The 26,882-nt window shown below is 38.1% G+C and overlaps 2 protein-coding genes across 4 annotated transcripts in view; both read right to left on the reverse strand.

The window, feature by feature from the left end:
- The window catches only part of LOC139944387 (uncharacterized), a 30,924-nt gene extending 19,124 nt beyond the window's left edge, over window positions 1–11,800 (reverse strand). For all 3 annotated transcript variants that reach the window (XM_071941398.1, XM_071941396.1, XM_071941395.1), the window contains exons 1-4: window positions 11,586–11,800; window positions 8,257–8,533; window positions 1,681–1,748; window positions 224–337 (exon numbers count right to left, since the gene is read on the reverse strand). In XM_071941398.1, coding sequence (XP_071797499.1) covers window positions 224–337; window positions 1,681–1,748; window positions 8,257–8,533; window positions 11,586–11,796 — 670 coding nt within the window. In that variant the 5' untranslated portion in view covers window positions 11,797–11,800. The remainder of the gene's footprint in view (window positions 1–223; window positions 338–1,680; window positions 1,749–8,256; window positions 8,534–11,585) is intronic.
- Window positions 11,801–13,514: 1,714 nt separating this feature from the next.
- On the reverse strand, window positions 13,515–26,272 carry LOC139944388 (adhesion G-protein coupled receptor G6-like). Its single transcript, XM_071941399.1, has 13 exons — window positions 25,942–26,272; window positions 22,285–22,525; window positions 21,205–21,266; window positions 19,538–19,651; window positions 18,907–19,013; window positions 18,027–18,170; window positions 17,509–17,872; window positions 16,728–16,906; window positions 15,887–16,054; window positions 15,462–15,574; window positions 14,888–15,147; window positions 14,194–14,275; window positions 13,515–13,990 (listed from the first exon to the last, which is right to left on the reverse strand). The coding sequence occupies exons 1-13, from the start codon at window positions 26,102–26,104 to the stop codon at window positions 13,531–13,533; spliced, it is 2,457 nt and encodes an 818-aa protein (XP_071797500.1). The 5' UTR covers window positions 26,105–26,272; the 3' UTR covers window positions 13,515–13,530.
- Between the last annotated feature and the right edge of the window lie 610 nt (window positions 26,273–26,882).

Genomic DNA, 26,882 nt, shown 5'->3' on the forward strand with positions numbered 1-26,882 from the left:
ATCTTTGATCGAATTTTAAAAACATTATTTGTTCTTCTTTTCCATATATGCTTAACAGCAATTACTCCATTTACGAAGAAAGCTATCTATAATTGTAGGTTCAAAAACAAGAAACCGAATATGACCTCCTTTTTGTATGGGCGCGAATCATGTTATGGTTTTCGAGTGACATCAGAGGTCACATCGTCTATAAGAAGCCACTATTATGCTTATTATTACTTACAGATGCTACATACTGTCCCGGCCCACCCAGCCTGACACGTACAGGTGTATCGGTTAATTCCATCCTGGCAATTGCCACCATTCTGGCAAGGGTTGCTGTCGCATTCATTGATATCTTGTGAATACGGAATTAAACATTACGGAAAGTTAGACATTTTGTTAAACCTACCGACAGCAGGCTGCCGTTTAGGAACTGTAACTTGGAATCAATCAAATGGAATGGTTAGAAAAACGGATTAAATACAAATGTAATAATACACAAAAAGAGCAAGTAAAAAGTAGAAAACACATCAAAATCATAAAGTAACAGAAACTAATGTTTTGAAACTCTTTAATTTGGAGGAAACATTAAACATATCTTTGATCGAATTTTAAAAACATTATTTGTTCTTCTTTTCCATATATGCTAAACAGCAATTACTCCATTTACGAAGAAAGCCATCTATAATTGTGTAGGTTCAAAAACAAGAAACCGAATATGACCTCCTTTTTTAACTTAGTTAAGTTTCACTACACATTGGAGAAAAAAAATAGCTTTGGGCAACAACAACCTGTACAAATTTGATAATAAATGGACTGCTCTAAGAAATGACCTGTCTTAAATAAGATGCCAGGTTGCCGGATTGTCTGTTTATTGTTTTAGTCTCCTCTTTGTTTTTCCTTGGTATGTAATTTGTTCTGGTATGTTGTATTGTTTCATGTATGTGTAAATTTGAGCATTGCAAATAAAAATAAAATAAAAAAATACTCCATTTACTCCTGTTATAGGTCCCCGGTTTGATTGTGTATACTTACTCCACGTACATCAAGAGATTGCCTATTACACGGATGTCAATTAACCATGTGCCTCCCCTAGTCTTGGCTCAAGGTGTTGGCTTTTTACTACAGTTTTCAGTACATTGCACTAATGAAAAATGAACCTTGACGGCTATCAATCAAAGACTAACGCAGACCATTTTACCGGGTGTAGCCCCCCACTCATGTGTCAAAATCAAACCACAATCAAAGTGCTTACTTACTTGCACGGCTGTTTGATGATTATCAGGCAAGTGGTAAAAGTCATGACAAGCAATAGCTCCCCTGGAGCCTTTCTACTTGGCATGCTCTTAACGATCATGGTACTGTTGTACCCACACGCACGAACATCACTCTAGCGACATCCATCGCATGAACAAACTAATTATCATTTCAGTCGTAATTTTCCCTTGCTCCAAACAACTGAATTATGTATGAAGTATAGTAAAACAAATATAACGTGGGTTTATTTCGGGTGACTAGTCGATGAGATCCCCTCGGTATTGGAAATTGACAAACTAGTTCCTGAGGCGGTCGACTAGTCTCCCTCATCAAATTCATGACACCAGGGCTACATAACATTATCTCTTGCCTCAACCTAGTCCATTTGTCAATATTTAAAATGTTACACATTTCATTTTGTTCTTTTCTAATTCTACTTACTATTGCTGAGTGTGACTGACTTCTGCAGATTAACCCAATATGTGGTAAAGTTGTAGACCACTGAAGCTCTGCATAATAAAAATATAAGATACAGAATTAGTCTTCACTAACGTAGAGACGATAGCGGAACAAACCTCATAGTTCTAGGAGTAAGTTAATACCAGATGCATGATGAAGTGTACTCCTCCTACCTAGGAAGTAGAACTATGGACAACAGATGGAGGCTAGTTCCGCTTTCGTCTCTCCATGCGCCTAAGAAACCTCAGTCATGTCATAGTTGTAGAGGTGCCTGGTGGTAAACCCAGTAACTAGGGCACTGTGCTCCTTTTTTTTCCATTTTCTTTTTTCATTATAGATAATGACAAATTGCGGAAAAAAGGGAGTGTTTTTCGAAATTTGTGATTGTCATTATCGGTCGGGCTACCTCCATGGTCGGACTCGTATACTAGTCATAGAGAACGACCGATCGATAACAACAAATTTCTGGGTCTAGCCTGGTGGTACTTTGTATATGTGCATGCCAATCAACATTAAAGGAACACGTTGCCTTGGATCAGACAAGTTGGTCTTTAAAAAGCGTTTGTAACCGTTTGTTATAAAATGCATATGGTTAGAAAGATGTTTTAAAAGTAGAATACAATGATCCGCACGTGGTTTTCCTTTTATTTTGCGAACTAACAAGGTCGGCCATTTATGGGAGTCAATTCACGGAGTACTCAAAGAATTGACTCCCATAAATGGCAGCCGCCAACCATGTTTGTCGAAGAGGTCAAAGGAAAAGCGTGCGATTTCACGGCATGTTTACAACTCCACCGATCCAAGGCAACGTGTTCCTTTAAAGTTTAATGACACCATGGATGAATATTCCTCCATCCCATGACGACACTTACTCCTAGTTAGAATGCTAGAGTAGAATTTTTACTGAGGTGACAGTACACCGGTGACACCGGTGACAATAAAATCTGACACCCCCTTTCCTTTCCTTTTTTATTTCGATCAGTGTTGACTGTTGTCATTTTTTATGTCAATTCATTTCAATCAATCACTTAGTTAGTGGATCCAAGTTAGTTACTAACTTAGTTAGATGTTACTATGGTTACTGTTATTACTGCAGTGTTAGATAGAACTTAGAAGTAGGCCTTACTCAATCAACAACACCCCCCCCCCCCCACAAGACAAAACACAAAACAAATGAAATATTATCTATACTATTAAAAGCGTAACCTGCGCCATCTTGTATTGAAAATTAGAAGGTCCAGTGGTATGGCCAACTTGTGGAATCCAACACGGTTGTTTGTGTGGAATTCAATACGTTTGTGTGGTTTCAGACGTCGGGTTGCAAGTCTGCAAAACCCGGATCCAAACTCGCACTTACAAGTCATGTGATTGGAGGAAGTTTGGGCGGCGACCGTGCGTCAACCACTGGTCGATGTTGTTACCAGACTTCCTAGAAATCTTTCTGACAGGTGACTCATTGGACAGTGTTTCGCAGATGGTGCTCCGGATTGGTTCATTCATTGCCCCTTGCCCGCCCACCCGCCATTCGATCCGCCCTTTTTGGTCAGGTTACTTTCGTGTTGTACTAAGCATGGTTCTCCGGATTGGTTCATTCATTGTCGCGCAGGGTCGAAAGGGTCGAAGAGGCTGGGTGCCAGGACAAAACCGAAACCAATCTCACGAATTTGACCGAATTTGCATTGAATGGATGAAGTACCGTAGATTGATGTTTCGCAGGCGACCATGTGTCAACCACTGGTCGACGTTGTTATCAGACTTCCTAGAAATCCTTCTGCGGGTGACTCATTTGTTGAAAAGATTAAATGGATAATATTTATAAAAAACCATTCACTTCCAAACGGCGTGAGAATTATCATGATGAACAAGGTTGGGATCAAACGGAAGCTTAATAATTTGGAAACATTGGGTAGGGCCGGCTATAGGTTGGAAGGTGTCTAAGGGAACTTTACAATTAATAACATTTTGGGGTTGGAGGGGGGGCCTTACACAAAGAGCCATTCTGGTCAGTGTATTGTGAGTGGTGTGTTGTCTGGTTTGAGACAGGCCACCTGTTGCTTGGTGAAGAAGGTCGCCGTGGGACCACTTTAGGTTGACAGTGGGTGGCGACCTTGGACCTTTTGCCAGTAAACTCAAATGGGTACATGAATACCGTTTTAGAATACGGTCTGTTCATGGAGGTATAATGTTGCAGTTTCAGAGTTTAACCATGGAGGTAGAATTGTGAAACCATTCCTTACTCTATGGTGAAACTTATACACGTACGTCAAAGGCATGTTTTGAAGCTGTAAAAAAAGAACTTTGCTTTGCATTTGGTCAAAGTTGTTAAGCAAAACGACATTAAGTTTCCTTTTGAATAAGTCCATTCACAAAATTGGTTAGAGCAGTGTGTCGGTCAGGTCTCAGAATGTAGATAATGGAGATAATATTAACAAAAGAGACCTCGTGCGGCTGAATGGGGTACATTTTTAGGAGTTTGTCTATTGACCCAAACTGGACGTAACAAACCTTAAACATGACTTGACATGCTTTCTGAAAGTGAAATAAGTTAGAGAAAATTAAGGAGTGGGGACGAGTTTATCGTTTTTATTTAGTTTGTACGATATAGGGTTCCAGAGATATGGGATGTATGGAGGTTTGTTCCTAGAGCAGCGTGAACATGAACGCGGTCAGAAATTGTGTCGTTTGTCGTTCAAATTTCGCGAGATGCAATAAGCCCAAAGTGACAATAAAACAAAACCAGACCTGCCAAGTCTCACGCATTAGGAGTGAGACTCACGCATTTGGGCTCTGTCTCACGCTCACACGCACATCAACCATTATTGGGGCGAGATCGGGAAAAAAAATTAACGACATTTTTTGTACAAAATTTGAACAAACAGAGCGCAAATTTGCAGATTGCGCACGCTTTTGCTCATCCAGTAGGTTCAGCTCAAATTCGGCAGAGCGCAAAACGCTTATTGCGCACAAGTTTGTTCCGATTCTTTTAGCAAATTCGTTGAAATGCGCTCCACTAGCGAAGACACAACAGGCAGAAGAAGTGAGCGATTGATTTTGGACATCATTTTTAGTCTATTTTTTTCAAGTTTGGAAGGATATAATCTGACACAATCGAACCTCCACATTAACCATCAACATCTCCTGTGTACCTCAAGTGAGTTTTAATTATTCTGAGGAGGTTTTTGATGCATTTTGAAACACTTTTTGTCCACAATTAAATTTCACATTGTTTTATTTATCCGGGGGGATGGGGGTTGAGCTTTGAAAAATCTCACACATAGCTGGCCTCTGGACTTGGCATCTCTGCCTGCAAAACACTTTTTTGACGTTCACGTTAAGTGCTCCCGTTATACATGCAGCCTATTGACCAGAAAGTTTACAAGACCAATTCAGATGAGAATAAACTAAAAAGAGGCCTACGCTCTTACCGCCCCCGCCCCCCCCCCCCCCCCCCGAAAAAAAAAAAAAAAAAAAAACCAGTAGATAAATTAGATTTGTGGCACACAGCATGTTCCAAAAACTCGCTTTACTTATAGTGCTGTAGCAACGCTATGTATCGTGGGACGTAAAAATGTCATTTTTGACGAAGTTTTTTAAAAAGGAAATCAAGCATTATGAATGTATATTGAGTGTGTGGAGAAAGTTTTGGTGGTGTAGTACAAAAGAAACTTTAGTTATTGCTGGCTAACGGTCAGTTTCACCTATCAACGCTGATTTAAAAAACGTGTAACGTTAGGGAGGCCCAACTTATTAGACCCCTATAAGGCTCACGGGGGAGCCTTATAGTTTCTAGATGCATAAGGTACGTCGTCTAACCCAAAACGAGGTGGGCGCAGCCACTGCAAGTAGTGGTGGACGTGCGAAATAGCTTCATTTTGGGTTAGAATTATGACGCCATGCATAAATATTGAGAGAGGCGTATAACACCCTCACCCACATTTCGAAATATTTGTGTAAAGGATTTTTATATCCTAGCGGGGTGCCGCGCGAAGCGCGGCATCCCGCTAGTTAATATTATTAGGCTAATAAATTATTGGTTTTTTTTAGTCGACTCTTACTGAGGGAAAGTTTGCTGACCGATTGGAGCCTTTTCCCCTTGTTTGCATATTATATATCAAGTACTCAAATCATTTCATTATGGACAGAAAGTAAGTTGTATTTTGAAAGAAAAGTGTCATCTTACCAGCAACAGAGCTAGCGTAGCTGGCACGAACGCCAATCTGCAGTTTGTAAACATTAAAAACATGTGTTCTAAACCTACGGCTATTTACACATGTTAACAATAATAATGCTAGCGAGCGGCGATAGCGCGGGGATGGTTTATACAGCTTTAGAAAACAAAATACATGAAACAGTCATAGATTGGTGAGTTGACTTTCCTTAGGATTCTCTCATGGTGGCGCTATTTAACATTTCGGTGGGTGAGACGAAGGAAATGCACAATAGAACTTTTATGCACAAACCATCGATTAGATCTTTTCAATAACAAAATAATCCTTCCATATACCATTTTTTAGTACAAGGAACCCGAGTGTGCACGTCTAGTAATAGTAGAGTCTTCAAGTGTTTGGGACATCCGGGTAAGTATAAGTTTGACTTGTGCTTCCCGCCCATTGATGTTCCCGCCCCAGTGCGATGACAACTTTCCCCATATATCCTTCCACCAAAAACATAAATCCAAGCTTAGTTCAAAAACATTCTTATTGTTACTAGATAAGTCGTTTGTAATTTGTTTAATAACCAATTTCATTATATTTGTTTGAATAAGCATTATTTTTTGTTTATTGTTTGTCCTTTTTCTCCGTGTTAAGTCATCGGCGTAGTAATTTGTTAACGGGTTTTGTTTGGCTATCGTTTGAACAATTTTTGTCTTTCCCAAAAGGAGCTCCGAAAAGAAAAGGAAACTAACGCCGTCTTTTCGCTGACGGATTTTGTGACGAGCATGCATACAAGGAAGAAGGAATACTTACTTCGTGGAAGTCAAGTGAATGCACCCCCCCCCCCCCCCTTGGCTTTTACGCCCGCCCATCTTATTTATTACTTTGTGTCCAAAACAAATTGGGGTAGCGAATCTTGTGACCTCTTCCTGTGTCTTGCAGTTTAAGGCAACGTCATTAATGAGGCAACGTCCTTTTGTAAACGGTACATGTGTGTATAGTCATTTAGGCACTTGTTCTAAATACCAAGTTTGTTGTCAATTCTCTCGTGTTACTTATTACAAAAGGTACTTTTAATGCTTATAAAGCATTGAAAGCATGTAGAAGGCGCTGTTGATATGAAACTTTTGTCTTTTCTTTTTCCAAAACTTAAAAAGGGTGGGGCCTAGTGCACCACCACAACGTTATTTATGCCAACATTCATAGCTCAAAACTAATTATTTTGTTCGTAGGCCCTAATCTTTTTATTTTAATAAAAGTGATGCAAATAACAGACTGTGCATTATACAATCTATCTGAACCCGGGCCGGGGTTCTGTGTTTCAAAATCAACTTTTGCCGTGACGGGTTAGTCTATGGTTGGTTCGCTGCAAGTGCTTCACGAAAATTTGCAGCAAGTCGGTTTGGCGAAAAAGAAAATCTGGGGCCATGTCAAAACATCAAACACAGACTACGGCTTTGACCTCACCTCACTACTAATCGAAGAAGTTAGTCCAAATACTAAACTTTGAAAATATTAAAATGGCAAACATTTTTCGTTTTTGTTTTATTTTATAGGGGGATACAAAAAGGTTATTAGTTACAGTCCTGCCCAATCCAATTGTTTCGAATATTTTATTATGCTACATTATGGTCAAGATATTCAGCAGTCTCTGTAAAGTTGTGCCTGGGTGAATTTCTACCAGGATGTAAAAAAACATTCCTCCCCAAAAATACGTAAAGCAATACCCGAGAAAACCTCCTTCATGAAACATTCCAAAAATGTCCATAATCGTGGAACAAAATGAACCAAACCACAACAACAATTGTCAGAAATTAGGATTCTTCTGAGCCACTCATTGAGCAAACCCCATTATCGAGCATATTGTTTAATAATACGAAGCCCTCCTCGGCTGTGGTCATTTCCTCTCAATTTTTTATTTTATATAATATTGTAGTTTACAATACTATCGGGCAACACGGTGATTCTGCCAGCAAGCACGTCCGTAAATATTAATCACCAACTGGAAACTAGGTTACGTAGTGACAGAATGGTATTGTTGTAATTGAGTAAAACCATGGAATGTAGATCTGTGTAACCGAATACCAAGTACTTTAAAATTCTCGAAAGGTTCAACCCAGTGGACATCAATCCCTTCACATCTTGGCCTCAGAGGTCTAGGCCTACTTTTCTTTAGAATTAATTCAAACTGTAGTTGGGCCATCTTGGGCAATAAGTCAATAATGTTAATTGTCCACTTCCACCGATGGTTGGCCTACTCGTGATAATACAAAAAAGGTGATATCTGCTGATCTTATATTCTGGTAAGCAACATTTTTGTTTGTGCTTAGCTTCTTCTAATTATTTTGTATTTATAAGCAGCCATGTGCAGCTCTTAATGAAATTGGCCGTGGGGTATACTCACACGAAATCAACGGTCTCTGGATTTGATTGGACTAACTCGGGAGCGTTCCATGTGATGAAGTTGTCTGGCGATAGCGGTGGATACTTAGCTGTGTTGTCGATATGGGTGATCGTTGCTTTTATGTAGTCTGTATCAGGACAAAGCAAGTGCCTCCAAAAGATTACATCTGTTGGCGGTACTTGCCAAGATCCGAATGGTGTACCGTTATCCCTTCTACGAGCTTGGAGAATGAACCCCCGGAAAAAATCATATCGAGGACCCTCTGTGACCAGACGAACTAGGAAAAACAAAAATAACTATGACATAACCATCGCAGCATTCTTCTTAAACTTACAAGTGTGTTAGTATTTGAAACACCTGGAGGATTATACTATGTGTCACGGCTCCTATAGCCCTGGTTGAACTCCTTCGTTGCCACTGACATAAACAATATGCAAGTAGGCCCCCATATGTAATACGTGCGTATAGACAAGGGCATAAGAATTAAAATTTACGAGAATAATCATCTGTACTTATCTGTAGTTATTTCCCCCCATGTAATTTCACAGTACTTTATCTTAAGGACATGCACACTCAAAGAAGTTATTGCTTATCTCAAATGAGTTATATTGTTGAGCTAGACTTTTTCAAGGGGGTTGGCCTATACCCTTTGCAAATAGCTTTGCCCTCCAAAAAATGATATTCAAGGTCAGAGAGTTAATAATTTATAGAGGAACTTAACAATTGAAGATTCAATCAAACTGTTGACCACATTCTGAACAAAGCTTGCAATAACGGTTTGTGCCAATGGATTTTGTGCTCCTCCATTCCGTGACTAATTGGGCTGCTCTTTTAATGCACTCATAAATATTTTTTGCGACCACTTGGTTTGACAATATGCGGACGGTACAGCTCTTTAACGCCAGTCACCTCACTCCGTGACCACAGTTTTGCAAATCATTGTTAATGTGGTACCTCACCTTAATATTAGTTTGGTCATGATACACAGTTTTGCAAAATCAACAATGTTGTATACCATATCTTGATTCATGAGAAAACTTTAATCTGGATTCGTGAGAGTTTTTCCATACACAGTTTTATGCAAATCATTTTTGATGACGTACCTCAATGACGTAGGCTTCTAATAACTAGAACACTGTTTAGGAGAAGATTCGACTCGAAGCGACGTATCATTTTTTTTTATCGTGTTCAAGATTCTTTTAAAGATAGTCTTTGCCTCGTTGTTTAAGGAACACGTTGCCTTGGATCGGTCGAGTTAGTCTTTGAAAAGCGTTTGTTATAATATGCATATGGGTAGAAAGATGCTGTAAAAGTAGAATACAATGATCCACACAAACATGCCTCAAATTTGCACGGTTTTCCTTTTACCTCGTCGACTAACACGGTCGGCCATTTATGGGAGTCAAATTTTTGACTCCCATAAATGGCCGACCGTGTTTGATCACACAGTAAAAGGAAAACCACGCAATTTCGAGGCAAACTTGTGTGGATCATTGTATTCTACTTTTAAATTATCTTTCTAACCAAAACTCCTTCAGAGCCCTTGGTATAGACTTTAACACTAATCTTGCTAGTATGGTGAATTTGAACTACACCAAGGTCATTTCTGCTATTAAAAGTTTAATTGAGCAGTGGTCTAAACGTAACCTAACGGTGCTGGGGAGAGTTACTGTAACAAAGTCGCTCCTTTTATCTAAGCTTACTTTTCTTATTTTAACTCTTCCCAACCCGCCTAGCAATGTTATCAAAGAATTAGACTGTATGTTCTATAACTTTATATGGAAAGGGAATGACCGTGTGTCCAGGAACCAGATGATTCAAGGCTATAGTCATGGAGGAGTTAAAATGATTGACATGCATTCGTATATAAAAGCCCTTAAGGTCACCTGGATCCGCAGATTTCTAAGTTCAAATAACTTGGGTTGGGTCACTCTTTTTTTGAAGATTTCGAACATTCATGATCCTCTAGCACTCGAGGGAGGCCACCAGGCATTGCTGATCTATTTAAAAGGGGCCGCAAATCAAAACCATTTTTGGATTGATGTTCTTAATGCTTGGTGCAGCTTTGTTAAGTGTCATGTACCTGCCAGTCAAATTGACGCTTTGAAAAATGTGTTGTGGCATAATCAGAATATTATGGTCGGTAACAAAAACATTAACTATAAACACTGGGCCAAAAAGGGTGTAAACTTCGTGTGTGACATTTTTGACACGCAAGGTGTGGCTCTTTCTCTTGTGGCATTTCAAAGGAAATTCAGGGTCAGAACAAATTTTTTAGAGTACGGGGGCGTGGTCAATGCAATCAAACATTCCTTCCGTAATGTACTGAATGGAGAAACCACAGAAATCGCTCGCCCTTTTTTACCATTTAATTTTGAGACTTTGTTGATGGATATAAAGGGCTCCACCCGTCTGTACAGTGTTTTCACCTCCAGCAAAAAAGTTGTGCACAAGTTTATTGTTAAATGGGAAGAAAAAATTGGCGTGATTTTTCCGATTCCTCAATGGCACATTTTCTGTGGTTTACCCTTTAACTGTACATGTGACACCAAGTTACGTTGGTTCCAGTTTAGATTGGTGCATAGAATTCTGGGTGTAAATTCCTTTCTTTCTAAAATTGGTCGGAAGAATTTTAATCTGTGTACTTTTTGTAAAAGGGAAGAAGAGACACTAGTCCACTTGTTTTGTAATTGCAAGGTGTCTCTGTATTTTTGGCGTCAGATAAAACACTGGTTGACTAATACACTGAACATTGACATTAATTTTGACAACATGACTAAGCTGTTTGGTGTCCTAAATAGAAAATGGTCTGCTCTCAATTTAATTCTCATTCTTTGCCGTTTTCATATTTATCGGATGAAGATGAACGACAGAAAGCCTTCATTTGTTCTTATCAAAAAGGAAATAAATCATTATTTTGTAATGGAAAAAATGATCTTTGTTAAGAATAACAACTTAGATAAGTTCAATACCAAATGGGAGCCTTTTGTATTGCTATGTACCAACTAAATGCCTTGCATAATCATCAAACTTCCTGTTTTTGCAATTGGCCATTTCTCTCTTAGTATCGTTCTATAAGTAGTTGGTTTTACCAGTAGTTTGTGTAGCTTTGTACATTGAAGAAACTTGAATAAATTTCCCCCTCCAGGAAAAAAAAAAAAAAAAAAAAATCTTTCTAACCATATGCATTTTATAACAAACGATTACAAACGCTTTTTTTATAGACCAACTCGTCCGACCCAAGGCAACGTGTTCCTTTAAAAGAACGCATACAATGCTACTTTTAAAAGAAAACTATCATGCATAATAATAACACTATTAATTCCAACCTCTAACTGTTCCCCCAGGAGTGTAAGTGTCACCGTCAGTATCTAGTAGGTAAGGGATGGTTTCGCTCGACTGCGGGGCGGTTTCAGGATGCTGTGGCATCAACGTAGAGCAAGCCTCAATCGGTGCTCCATTCCGGCGACTAGTCCCTTCTTGTGGTACCGTCAGAATAATCAAAAGCAAGATGGTAGAAATCTTAGCATGGCACTCCATTTCGGTGTTTAGATAACGCTAAACTTAATTATTTTGTTCAACGACTGGCAGCAGAAAATTAACAAAACATCCCAATTCTTCTATACCAAGGTTGTATCTGGTTTTACACGTTCAGTCTTTGTAGCTGCAGCTGGCATGGTTCAATGCATCCATTTATACATTCAGTATGAGCTAATGTTAAAGGTGTGGGGGAAGTATCTAGTTCAAAATCAAGCAACCGTGCCCTCGAATGGCAAAGCTTCCCTGAAAGGCATTTTTTATTTTAAATAACCGTTTGATTGGTTTAATTATAATGATAATAATGCAAACAAACTAACATGTGGAAAATTCAGTTAAAAATTGTCGTTTTTTTGTGATACCGTCGAAATCCGGAGCGATAATAATGTCCGTGAAGGAAGAATAACTCCTACTATAGGAATACACAATCCTAGTAAAAACGCTTCTCAGATTCAAATTCTGGGGCATAAAAGTTGATATAATAATAATAACAACAACCAACTCTTATACAGCGCAGTTCACAATAACCGTATCAATGCGCTTTACATTATTGGCCTATTTTTACATTAATGCATCTTCCAAGTGCAATGTTTCTCAAAATGCTTTGTTTTGTCGAAAGCTGCTGTAGCCTTCAAACCAAACTATACACTATGTGGTTTTTATTGCTTTAGTTTATAGGTTTTTTTGTTTACCTTTAAGACTGATTTGTAGGCCGTGGCTAAACACAACAATGCTGCCAGTGCCGGGGAAAGACGGGGAATTCCCAATGTAAAATTTCAATAGATCAGTAGGTGAGTTTGCCACGGAAGAATTGTTATGGTAAGTGGTTTGCAGGAATGCAGTGGGAACAAAGAAACTGACACAAAAGATCACTGACAAGTTCAACTGCAACCAAGCGAAAAAGCAAACACGATCACACAATCATTGCTTTTGGGATAGTTTCTAAGAACACACACCAGGGCCTATTTCAGACCGAGGTTTAAAAAATGTATTTACATTATTGTAAGCAGAAATGTTGAGTATTGAAACTGGAAAGACAAACCATGCTTAAAATTAAGTTGCACCCTTACTATTTTCTAAAACATTTTTATCGACTAATAAACAATTTTAAGTAATGATTTTGTTTGTATTTTTTTGTATTATACAATTATGGTGTTTAAAGGCACTGGACACTATTGGTTGTATGATTGTTAGCAACGGAGAGCTGTTGAAGGGACCAGTTGAACATCTTGAAGTTTACTCAACCTATGCTAATTCGACATTAGCATAATACTGTGACGTTATACTAAACATATCTTACAAACAAAAGCGTAAAACTACAAGGTGCTTTAAAGTGCACCAAATCTAGTTGTTTACTCTATTACAAAATTGGAAATTCGATGCAGTATTGTACAATGTGTCACCTTTGACTATTCACTCGAAAAAGCTTCATAAGAAATCGTTTCAAAAAAATAATTTATGTGGTCTATAATTTAAACCAATGTCGACTATAATTGATTATATTTTATAACTTTCTAACTGTATATTGTTTGTTTCTATCATTGCTCGTTATTGTTCGCTTGATTTTTGTTACCGATTTCTTTTATACCTTGTTTTTTTTTTGCTGTTTATCTATATTTCAAATGGTTCTCTCTATTTACGACCTACGTAAATGTCATTCAGCTTTGCTTAGTTTTGTTATACAGTATGCAATTTCTAGACAATATGGAATGTTCATTGTAATCAATCGAAAGAAAGTTAAAGTCCAGTAGAATTGGTATGTCCACTATTGGTTTGTCCGTCCCTTGATGTAGGATGACTGCCTTCAGAATGAGCCCTCTTTGTCGTTGAGCAACAAATAAATTTATTCATACATTCTCTAGCACTCTTGCGAAACAGAACAAATAACACAAACACTGCTAAGCCTATGAGAGAGTTCAGAATCGCAAAGATGTACTGGAAAGTCGCAGTGAAGATATCAATGGCCAGTAAACCAAAGATCCATGTTCCACCGAGGAGGATACCGATGGGGATCATAGAGCGAGCCTGACGGAGGACAAGTTCTGCCCGTGTCTCTTGACGAGTCAGGGTGCTCTCGACGCGCTGGCAAACTAACCGACGGAACACTAGAATGTAGATGAAGATATTGAAGAGGAGAAGTGCTCCAACTGGCAGCAATACACCAAAGTAGATTGGATTCCCAGGAGAAAGAAAACAACTAAAAGAGATATAATAAAAATCATCTTTGATGTTAAATAGGCTTATTCTCGAGAAGTGTCTTGCTATGTACTCTACTGCCGCGGAGTTGATTTTGGATTTTGTGAGACTACTTAATGCTAGAGTCAGACTTGGCATTTGCAACACCATCATTTCCATTCGGAACTATAAAATAAAACATTTCTTAGATCGAAAGCAACTTACTATTTGTCACGCGGAACATTCACTTGTCCAGCAATACCATAAGGTACAGCCATTGTGACGGACACAATAACCGCAGGAAAACCTGAGTGAAAACATAGAAACGAGCACTTGATACAAACAAACAATTGATTACATCCGAGCAATTGATACAAACATTGCAAACGTTAAAGTGTAAGTGTGATGAATATTTGAAAAGCAAACAGAAAAATTAATTAGTTAATGTAATTTTCTAAAACATTCACCAACTCTGAAAGGAACGTTACAGAATTGGTAAGAAACAAAAATCGTGAAGATCACAGATCTACCTAAAACTTATACGGTGTAATGATGATGATAGTAGAAAACATCCCTTGAAATATTTTTGTCTGAAATTTCATATTTGATGAGTTTTGAGTTTATCGCTCACTGGGCGTTTTATTCATTTGTTTTGTTATCGATGCAATGCAAAATTTGTAATCGGTTTTTCACTATTCTCTCGTAACCCAGGAGCTGATCGATCTCTAACTTCTACAGATTCGTCAAGTGTGGATTACATAAGGTGCTTGTACACTACCAGCAACTGTTTTCAAAACCAATTCTGTAATGTTCCTTTAAAGAAGACGCTATGTGACATCAGTTAAATCAATCTTTAGCCGTGTCGTAATATGTTTTTGTGCAATGATAGAATGAATTAAAGTTTCCCATTTAATCTTACCCCAGCAAAAGAGCATCATTCGCAACATGTAACTATTGGTCATACTCCTGCGGGTCAGCACAAGAAGGTAGAAAAAAACAATGGCCTCGGCCGATGACCAACAGACAGATGAGAGAAAGAAGTAGTGGATGAGAGCAGCGAAGATGATGCAAGCCACTCGTGGTTGAATCAGCTCAATGCCAATAAGGAAGACTCCATAGAGCAAGATGAGAGACACACACAGATTCAACAAAGTCTTCCGGGGTGTATGTGACATGTCTCTTAAATTAAGAAAGAAGGAATTTTGTTCTTTAAAACACTTTGTTTCGAGTCAATGGCATCATGCTACCACCATCTTGGTCGTGTACCCTGTATCCAAGAAGAGAGCTGTGTGCCAATAATCATTGTACACAAAAATAACATGTCCCTTATCCTCGGTTTGGTTTGATTTTTAACGATTTATTATGTCATGCCAGTTTTATGCTACAGGCTTCAAAGCCTCCCCAAAAGTTTGCCATGCCATGTATACTGACCTAGGATTTGTTTTGTACTCATCGGTGTTATTAATAACAGTTCATTAATTGTCAAAACTTACCCTGTAATCACTGTAACTATGATGGTAAGAACAAGAGCTGCAATGGAGATACCACATCCAATCTTACTCAAGATATCAAGCACTGGATCCATAACTCTTATACCTCCATGACTCTAAAAGTGAAACAAAACAGTGAGATGAATTTATTGTGTTGTTTTGCCATGGCAAAATCACATTACTTAAAAGTGAAACGACTCTCAAAGTGCTGGAAAAACAAAAGCTCTTGTACTTTTTACTTAGTAAAGTCTTTATTGCCATTTTAAATATGGGAGTGATTGCCAAACGTACACCTTCCCTTTACGCAGTTGCTGTTGAATTATAAACGAGTACATAATGACAGCTCGCGAGCAATTCGTACCAACTTTAGGGAAATAACTCTAGTCTACTCCTGGATCTTGAAAGGAAGAATAACAATCAATACGTACAATCAAAATAGCAAAGTTTGTCAGATGATTGCAATGGCAGACTGTTGCTTCACTCGTTCCATCGTCTTCAGTCAGACTACAGCCCTCTGTCGACCAATTCCCAGCAGAGTTATCAACAGCCAAAGTAGGATCCCAAAAGACACAGACAGCTTGCCCTTTAAGAGTTTTCTGAAAAACAACAAATTAAAGTCAAAATTTGTGCTATCGGCCAGATGTGCTGTGGCAGCAAATTGCGCCACAGCACCTTGTAAAACATTGCAGTGTGATACCAGAATTAGGTCTCATAAATCAAACGTAGTCCCACATCTTGCAGGAAATACTGTATGTTAATTACAGCGCCAGGAGCGTCACTGGGTGACGGACATGTGCGCTATATAAGAAGCCACAGTTATTAATAAGAACTATTAAAGTAAATAATTCAAACTATGGAGTGTTTATGTTTATGTTTTGAAAATATGGACAAGATTTGCGTCACTTGCAGGTTTGTCAATTCCTTAGCGTTTTTATTATGATCTGTATCACACCCTGTTAATTTCCTCAACAATGACAGAACGTCTTTTTGAAAATAAGTCGTCACACGCATGTCCTTGTAAACTTCGTGCAAATATTGTGCTTTCGTTCTTTTGATATTCACCCACAATGTACAATTTATTAGTAATTCACAGGAAAAGATCGCTGTTACAAAATATAATAATTGCTAAATGTATGGAATGTAAGGTTTCGCTTCGATAACCATTGTTTATCTGTGTAATTTGAACTTGGGACGCCTACACTTCATTTTCATTGAATTCAATTTTTTTTCTTCAGTTCCTGTATGGAACTACTGCCCACGGCAACTTACATTTAGCCGTCTAAATGAGGTAAACACAGAGGGTGCCGAATTCGTCGCTTGTTTGTCTTTACCACCAATACTTCCCGATATGACGAGGCTGTTTAGTTTGAGATTCGAGTCATTTAGCTGGAACAGAATGGTGTTTGCATACACGACGAAGAATGCCGACACAGACTTATCTGATGAACCTGCAAATATATTGGTTCACCTCTGTTTAAAGTCATTTTAGCTCTTAACAAGAAGGGGATGGGTGGTTTAAGGATTGGGTTTGGGTTATGGGTGTCACCCGTTGTAACCGAACAGTTGTTTCTTATCTCCAAGAGCAGTTATTTTGATTTTCAAGAGCGACTATTTTCAACTTCTTGATAATAAAAATAACTGCTCTCGAAGTGAAAAATATGTGGTCTTGGAAATAAAAAATTACTGCTCCTAAAAATAGAATTAAACAACTGCTTTCGAAAATTGCTCTTTAAAAAGTGTACATTAAATAACTTTGCATTTCTAAGTTTCTTGTGTATGCATACATTGTACGCTGCATATGCGACTGGTTTGGCTTGTTTGTTTTTGAACAGCACCCCATCTGTCAAAATTCGTTAGGGGAAAGTATTAAACTAAAGAACAAAATTTGTGAAAATTGGGCCATGCAACTTACAAACTATCACTCAAATAAAATATCCCCCCCCCCCAAAAAAAAGGGGGTGGGTCCTTGCGAAGCAAGCTGTTTTCTGACCTAATTAGTTTGATGTCATTAAAAATGCATACTATGTAGCAAACATCAGGTTGATCATACCTTGCAATAAGGCTGTTTGATTATGTTGTATCAAAATAGATGCTTCAGCCTTATCAACAAAACTCTCAGGAATACTCTGCCCGTCTCCTATGAACAATTCCTTTTCATTGTTCACTAATGTATCATCTACCGGTGTGTCAGCATCTTCAGCTTTAGAGGCAAAACCCAGACTGTTAGTCAGACTCACTGATGGTAAAACCTCTACTGCTAGATTATCCATGGATATACTGATGCCATCTCTAGTAAACGATAGCTGAGATTCGAATGCCTCAAGAATCGTGGCTGAAGACGATCGGTTGGAGGAAAAACTTACATCCGGGACATTCAAGACGTTGTTTACGGATTTGATGACGTTCTCGGTTACCTGGAAGCAGATTAAACAAGAAATCCGATATCATTAAATCCACACATTTTGCAAATTATAACCAACCCATAAGGGACACATTGTAAATCTACACACCGTTGCCCAGAGGCATTAATTAATAAGGACTTCTAATAGTTCACTTTACATTACGTACCTGTTTAGAGGGTGACTCTAATTCCGCGATGTTCTCCAGGATAAGTGCCACAAAAGCGATTCCTTCGCCATTAATTCCGGAATGACTCGTCACATTAGCCAGAGCTACAGAAACCTGCTCGACGTTTTCGTCGTCGATGGGAACCTTCAAATAAAAACGTGCGATGGGAAATTTGAGTTTGATTTATGATTTATACCTTGGTGATGGTTGTAATAGTCCCAGCCGATTTGCTACCTTCCGCCCACCAGGTAGTATAGTTAAAAAGCAGAACAGTTTTTTGAACTATAGAAGTCTCTCGAATTCTGAAAATCTACTCCGCGGTAGTATAGAATATGTAGCAAGACAGTTTTTAAGAACAAAATCTATCTGGCAACCAAATATATATCAGCACACAACTTCCTTCATAACTCTTCTTTTGAGTTCACAAGTAGATGTCAACTTAAGGCTCCATCACAGAACAACGAGTTCAGCAAGTGACAGGTCGAAACGACTCATCCATTGTATACTCACAAAAATAAGACTTGCCAAATAAAAACATATACTTCAGAAAGAAAATTGCCCAATAAAGGCTATACTTTAAAAAAGTAAGCATTTAAAATATATACTTAAAGAAAAATTGCTCAATATGTACTTTAAAAAAGCTACAAACTCGCCAAACTTGATAAAAACAAAAACAAAACAAACTCGCCAAATAGGGGCTTACTTATGGAGTTGTAAATACATACAAAAAAAGCCTCGCATAATTACACACTTCCAAAACAGAAGACTCACCAAACACTTAAAAAAAAACTAAATGCAGAGGCCTACCTTTAAACAAAACTAGACTCTCACATTTATACACTTTCTAAAAAAAAGATTCGTATGATGAAGCTATACCTACTTGTGACAACTCTTGAAGCATGACATTTATACTACAACTCATATCTTCAATGATGCAAACTTCGCCATTTTGTTGAGAGCTGACATTCATGTGACACATACATATATCTATGGACAAGAGTCAGAACATCATTAATGTTTAATGCTGAATTCAAAATGAAATAAACGCAGTCTTTAAAAAAAATGTTGATGTGTCAAAAATGAGTATACCTTTGAATATTGTATATATATATTTTTTTATATCTAGGAGCTCTTATTAATAGTTGTAAACTAATAGTTATAACCTAAACGGAGTCTTTAATGATATTGATGTGTCAAAAATTAAACATAGCTTTGAATAATATATTATTGTTTGTGGTTTGTGATATGAGCTCTTATTAAGAAAAAAGGTTTGAGTAAGGCGCAAGACTTTCACAGTCTATTACGCACACATGGGTTACAAGCAAACTAACCGCACATTTAAAAAAACGGTCCAATAAGCTCCGCCCCTACGATGTTTGACCAATCACAACTTCGATAATAAAAGTCATCTAAATGATTGGCATAATGCAGTGTGGTATTACTACATTGTGATAAAACAAGTGAGTAGTGGGCGGGGCTTGATGGATCGGTGTGTCATTATTTTGTTTTACCCAGTTCACAGTTGTCGCCCGTATAACCTGTCGGACAACTGCAATAATAACTTCTCAAAGAGACTTCACTCTGGTAGCATACTCCGCCATTTTGACATGGTGAAAAAGCACAGGCTGGTAATATTACAGGAGTAAAAAAAAACAAAATAAAACGATGATCAAAAAATGAGAAAGCATTAAGTTTGTATTGTACTGCATCTTTGAGTGTTGGTTGAACTACCGGTGTGGCTGGAGATTCTGTCCCTCGGAGATTCGGTCCCTTATTATGGCAAACTGTGCACAAACTTCTTCTGATAGCGCCCTCTTTTGAATCAACCTCCTGACTGCAAGCAGCCTAATGTTAATTTCCCATTGGGGGACTAAATCTCCAGCGGACTGAATTCACTGGGCCACCCAACACCCAGTAAAGCATAACAACGGTTACTATAGGTTTTCTCGGTCAAATTCAGAAAATGAGCAGCCAATTTCATTTTCAGGCGTTCGAATTAAAGCTGTGTTGCCTCTCTAGTTGTTATTGCGTTTCAAATTCAGAATTCGGCCATTCAATTTCGTTTTGAGTTGAGTCAAATTCCTTTAGCACTATGTTTAATTTAGTGTATCGTCATTCTTTTTCGAGACACACACGCCTCAAGAAGCGACTGCGAATTTGAATGCTGCTTTGATGAATTGTTAAATTGAATGATTATTTTGTTAAATCGAATGACGCAACATTACATTTGACTAATAATAAAACGAAATCGAATGACCCTTTTCAGTAGCATTCGATTTCGCGCGAAATAGAATAGCTTGACGGTTAAATTGGCTGCTCTTTTTCCGAAATTGGCCGAGAAAACCTATACTAGCAGAATGGACAATAAGATACACAACATGTTCTACAGAAATCACACAGTGTTGTAATTTATAACGATTTTATCTATCCCAGCTTCCTTGGCTTATCATGAACTTCCCCTCTGAAACGTTCTGGAATTAGAGTCTTAAGAACAAAGATTATGCAAAAAGTATCGATTTCCTGATCCAAATTAAAGGCACTGGACACATTTGGTTGTAGTTGCCAAGTATTCTGACCTGGTGTATCAAACATAATTATGCAAGAAACATGTGAAATTTTTGGCTGAATTGGTCATCGAATTATTGCAAGAGAAGTGACAGAAAAACTCCCTTGGTGCATTACCTTGTGTGCTTTCCGATGCATTAAAAAAGGCTTCAGTTGAAGTCTTTTATTGTTTGTGTGAAATTACCTCTTTCTCAAAAACCGTTACTTCAGAAGGAGCCGTTTCTCACAATGCTCTCCAAGTTATTTGTTTTTAAATTGCTATGCTAACATATATTTTGAGTGATTACCAATAGTGTCCAGTGCCTAAATGAGACCCTGGCGGCCTGAGTGTTACGTATTTTGATTGTTGTTACATAATTGATGACCCCAGCAACTTCTAAGGTTTTCATGTCTGAAATTGTATTTTAAATGTTATAAGGTTGCACGCTAGAAACCAAGTGGGTGAGTTAATTTTTATGGTTGGCAAATGGCATAACGAAGGCAAGTTGTTGAGGTTCTGTACTTATTGTAAAGCTTGCGTAATATTCAACCAATGGCAAGTGATTTGTACTTTCAGGAAAATTCAATCTTTAAAAGATTTAGAAAATACTGTAATTTTAAATACTTGACTCACCACGTCTTGATACTGAAGAGGAAGCTGTAAGGTATAACTTTTGTTCTTTGAGCATTACCGCACTGGAAACCAAACGATCATAATACAGTAAATAAATATGATTTTGTTTGCATTTAACATGCAGGACTGTTCTTTTTAAAGTAAATTGCCTTCAACCCCACACGTCAACGACCTCCGGGATTTGTCTAATATCCCCCTTGCATACGGTGTGTTCGATTAGCTTCCCCGGCCAGGTCGACCACCGAACAGCTTTGAAGTCATTTGCGGGGCTCACCGTGGTCAGCCCCACGGTGCCCTTATTGAGGAGTGGGCATGGGTAACTTACTCTCTAATGTAAATGAGTGAAAAACAACACTCTTTACATTTCGAGTTGTCCCTTATGTCTCTTTAAAACGAGTGGCGGTTATTTCACTCTTTTAGAGGGGTTTCACTCTAGGACAGAGTGAAAAATCACTCAAAAAAGATGCAAACTTCAATCTTAAAGAGTGGAAGACCACTCGAAAAAGAGTTGTCCCTCATTATGGCTCTTCAAGGGGTGCTTTTTCACTCTTTTGCATTTTGAGAATAGGGCTGACAGAGGTGCATGACGTCACGACGAAAAACTGTTTGTACTTCAGCGGAACACATGGTTTGAAACTTATTTTCAGTAAGTATTGTTTTATTTGAAGGTGGGTAGCCTACTTTTGTATCAATGTATGGGCCAATTTATTCAACGTTGCAGTTTTATGTTAGGAAAAGTTAGTTTACCATCTTTTGTGAATCCACGAATAGTTTGGGACGTTATGCACACACACAAGTAGTTCAAACACTCAGCAATAGCCACAACACTCAGCCATTACGTTTTCTTTTACTCCAGTGAGGGCGCTAGTGAGCTTGTGTGGTCATATATATTATGCAAGGGGTCTGTTATAGACGCATACTTTACAAAGCTATCTGCAAACAAACAAACAAACAAACAAACAAACAAACAAACAATAACAATTCTCCACGCACAGAAGGCATGACAAGAAAAAAAAGTTTGCCAGTTTTCATAACTCCGAGCATAATAAATCAAGAGAGTCTATTTTAAAAAGCCTTTACCTAATGGAAACTGTTTGATTTTCAGGGACGTTTGCAATGAACGAAACGGAGAAACGTAGAACTGAGCGGGATGCCCTCGCAAGCAAAGTATCTCCGCTTGATTGGCACTCAACTGCAGAGAATGATTGGGCTACTTGCCAGTCCACCCAGTCAAAACTTGAGTTCCCTCCGGTTTCATTCGATAAAGACCCTTGAACGGCATGCACAGATAACAACGCACCGTCCGTACTCACGACGTTAACTGCAAATAAAAAGGGCGAAACATCCTCATCATCAATATCTGTGTTCCAATACACGTTTAACTGTTAATGATGTTTAAAGAGTTAAAATGTATCATGGTATTAATTTATTATTAGGTGTTCGGGCCAACAGCCCGGAACACCTCTTATTTTTGTTCGTTTTTAGGTGTTCGGACTCGAGTCCGAAGACCTCTTGTTTTTGTTCGTTTTTTTTTTTTTAGGTGTTCGGACTCGAGTCCGAAGACCTCGTTTTTGTTCGTTTTTTTTTTTTTTTTTTTTTTTAGGTGTTCGGACTCGAGTCCGAAGACCTCTTGTTTTTGTTTTGTTTTTTTTTTTTTTTTTTTTTTTTTACTTCGTCTTCTTCTCCGTGGTTTTTGTCCGCTAACAAAGACATACTTGCTAAGCTCACATAAACTTGAAACTTCACACATAGTTAGATATTCATTAGTAGATGAAACCGTTTTAGTTTCGTCATGATGACGTCATCAGGTGTCGAATTACAAGGTTTTTAGGTTAAAAAAGTGACCATTTGCTTTTCGCTAAATGTCTTCGAATTTTACAGTTATGATATTCATAATTACGCATCTGATACATCAAGACTGGGACTACATTTAAAAAGTTAAAGTCAAAATCGTATGACCCCTCCTTCCGTTCGTACCGGAAGGTCAAAGTTTGCAATTGTATATTTTTCTTCAAAAATACATCTCCGTCCCTTGCCCTCTAACAAAAGCACACTTACCAAACCTGGATGAACTTTTAACTTCACACATAGTTAGATATTTATTAGGAGAAGAAACCGTTTGAGTTACGTCACGATGACGTCATCAATTCTTGAGTTATGAATTTTCAAAGTTTATTATTTCAAAAAATCATAACTTTTGATCTACATGATGGGTCGATTCATGATGGGTTGTTACAATCGACACATCATCGGAAAGTTCGTTAAAAACTCCGTAAATGCCTCGCAGACATGATCCCATTTTGATCTCGTCTTCTGGTTCAAAAACGAGTTTGAAAATTCATAATTTCATGTATAAAGAACTACGAAATTTCCCCATTGGTTGTGCGTAACACGTGTGGCGTACACGTGTAGTGTATTAGGCATTTTATTTGGTGCCATGCTGCCAAGTTTATTGTACTCTGTGCCATAGCGTGATATGCATATAGAGCTATGAGCTGTATAGCTCTATTTATGCAGAACGCTGCGAAAACGATTTCCTCTCAATCTTTGGCGTCAAATTGTTCAAATGTTACCCTTCTGATGGCTTAGTGGTCAATGTGGAATTGAAGACGAAGTTTCGCTGAGATGGCCACCTACTTCAGTGATTCATGGGACTTTTAATTATGTGAGAAAACAACAGTACAAAATGACGAACATTGGCCATGTTTTGGTTAAACACCGAGAAGAATAGAAACGTTACATCGATCGACCACTCCCCCTGGGTGAAGGGCGTTTTGGACCCACGGAATTCACGTCAGTATTACAATATCTATCTATTACTTCTCGAACTAAGCATAATCATCAATTGTTTTGATTATTTGTTAAAACAACTATCCAAGTTATTCTGAGTTAAATATTTTGAAGAAGAAAAATCTCTGGAATAACATAAGCCCTTTTAAACTTTCTCTAGTAGGAAAGGACGTTACGTAAACTAATTTATTTCTACCTCCATGCACAGACATGGATGTTACAATACAAAACATTCAAAGAAAACAGAATGGTTAAAGTATAAGGCCCAAGCAATTAGGAGTGGTCTTGCTAAAATAAACTGCCGGATTAAACAAAACTTTAGTACAAACAAATAAATAAAACAATCCAGATTTTCATTAAGGTGTTCGGACTCAAGTCCGAAGACCTCTTGTTTTTGTTCGTTTTTTTTTGTTTTTTGTTTTTTTTAGGTGTTCTGTTATTGTTATGTTTTTTAGGTGTTCGACCAACAGCCGAACAACTATTGTTATTGTTCCGTTTTTTTTTTGTTTTTTTTTTTTTCTCGTGTTCTTCTTTCCCTGCGAACCTTCTCCAGCAATTTTAAACAAAAGTAAAGCTTGTACAAACTTAAACTTACTATGTACATAGACAATAGTGAGTAGATGAAACCGCCACTTTTTGGGAATGATGACGTCATTGATGACGTCATGGCAAGGTTTTTAAAGTTGAAAAACGACATTTGCTTTTCGCTGTATCTCAACGAATATCAGAGCTATGATGTTCATACTTGGGTATCGGATAGATAAAGACTTGGACAACATTTGAAAAGTTAACGCAAAAAATCGTATGACCTTAACTTCCGGTCGTTACCCTGGGTCAAAGTTCGCCTTCGTGTATTTTACATAAAAATAAAAAAAAAAAACTTTTGAGCTTTTAAACAAAAGTAAAGCTTGTACAAACTTAAAACTTACTATGTACATAGACAATAGTGAGTAGATGAAACCGCCATTTTTTGGGAATGATGACGTCATTGATTAGGTCATGACAAGGTTTTTAATGTTGAAAAACGACATTTGCTTTTCGCTGTATCTCAACGAATAAGTTCGACTTCGTGTTTTTTTCATAAAAAACAACTTTTGAGCTGATCTACGGCATAACTCAAGATTGAGATCGATTTGAACCTTGAAACTCAACAGATAGTTAAACCTTAGTGTTGTTAAGACAACACAGGCCTAATTACGTCATAATGTCGTCATCGGGTATTAAATTACAATAAAACTATGTTAAAATGTGTACAAATCATATGGCGAGAACGTTTTGGGGGGAATCCCAACAGAGCTCTCGTTTGTCCAAGAAAATAGGGCGCTGTTGATTATCAAATCCGTGCGGAGGTAGCTAAATTTTAAAAGGGTTTCCATAAATTGCAAATTAAAACCTAAAGCCAATCTTACACAAAAATATTGCATTTGTGAAGAAAAAAAAGGAGTCGTTAAAAACTGTGACACAAGTTTAACTATAAAAATTAATGACACGTTGTAGAAAAAGTCATCTTTATGGTTCAATGTTTTTGAACTACGTCATCACGTAACGCCCAACCGAACACCGTATTTTTGTAATTAACAAAAATTTTATCTCTAGTTATTATTACTGTTTAAACACAAATAAAAGTTTAGCTTTAGAAAAAAAACATGTTGTACAGAACTACATGTAGGCTGCGCCTAGGCATAATATCAACTAAAGCACTGGTCCTGAATAAAGATGACTGACAGAAAGTTTTGGTATAACTTCTCTCCCTCTGTGCTGTACACGGATACGAAAAAGGCCTCTACATTTGCACTACATCACCTTTGTTCATATTAAATCATCTATGAAAATTACAAGAGCGTCATAATAATTTCGAGCAATTTAATTGTCCGAATGACGTACATTTTTTGATAAAAGTTTGATAATATTATATTGGTTGAATGTACAATAATCAAATTAAGCCACCTTTGACGATATCACCTGGGATGAAATATGGGTCCACCGTCCACCGAAAGAGTCCTTCACTGAGAGGAAGCTGGCCGGTAAAGTACACGCATTCATTTGGCACCGACGACACGAAAGTGACAACTAGGCTTATGGTCATCACGACGAAGATAAAACTCTTCATATTGACCGTGAATTTGTGCCTCAACAATCACACACACCCAGTCTCGGGTCAGGGAAAATGAAAATAGGTAGACAGAGAAGAAGATCGATAGATGACGTCAGGCTTTAGCAGGAACAACATGGACCAGAACTCCTACAAATGGAAATGAATGGGGAGAATGTGTGCAGCACACTGCAAACAGTCATGTTTGATAGCTTCGGTCTACTTTGGAATGCGTCGTATAGGACCTGTACCCAAATAGTTTAGCCAAGCATAAAACTGCACATTATTTTACAATAATACAACCCGTACAACAATGAAGCATTCATCCCTCACTATTGCTTGCTTATTTTATATTATTTGCTTAGCCTTGACGGAGTACCCTAGTTGACAATGAAAACTGCGCCAGGGGTCCATTTGTTTCATCACTCCACACAAGAGCTTCATGCATGGTAGCCTTGATCAAGGCTGTTGACGTACTGTTCCCCGGCCCGGTTGGCTGCACACGCATGCAGTGCATACACAAATGCTCATTACCATACATTGTACAGCGAGAACAGTATAGCGTAGTCGTGAGTACGATCGTGTCTTTCTACTTTCAACCTCGCACACGTGGCTCAAACAACAGCCTTGATGGGTTTGTAAAGCTTTATCGGAATTCCGATAAAAGAGTATTCATGATGTGGGCGTGTCATTCTAAACACTGGCCAATCACAGGCGCGATTGAGAATGACGTATTACTGCTAGCAATCATGCCACGTCCATGTGTGTACGCTAGCTGTATGGAGATGTACTGTAC

Source organism: Asterias amurensis, chromosome 11 (genome assembly GCF_032118995.1).
Source record: "Asterias amurensis chromosome 11, ASM3211899v1".
Classification (NCBI taxonomy): Eukaryota; Metazoa; Echinodermata; class Asteroidea; order Forcipulatida; family Asteriidae; genus Asterias; species Asterias amurensis.

Bases quoted from the DNA above. Each gene is read 5' to 3' on its own strand.
- LOC139944388 (XM_071941399.1), bottom strand. From the start codon at position 26,104: ATGAAGAGTTTTATCTTCGTCGTGATGACCATAAGCCTAGTTGTCACT. The intron at 19,652-21,204 runs GTGAGTCAAGTA...TAATATTACCAG, and splicing joins CTCTTCAGTATCAAGACGTG to CCTGTGCTTTTTCACCATGT. The intron at 18,171-18,906 runs GTAGGTATAGCT...TTTTATTTGAAG, and splicing joins TGCTTCAAGAGTTGTCACAA to GTTCCCATCGACGACGAAAA.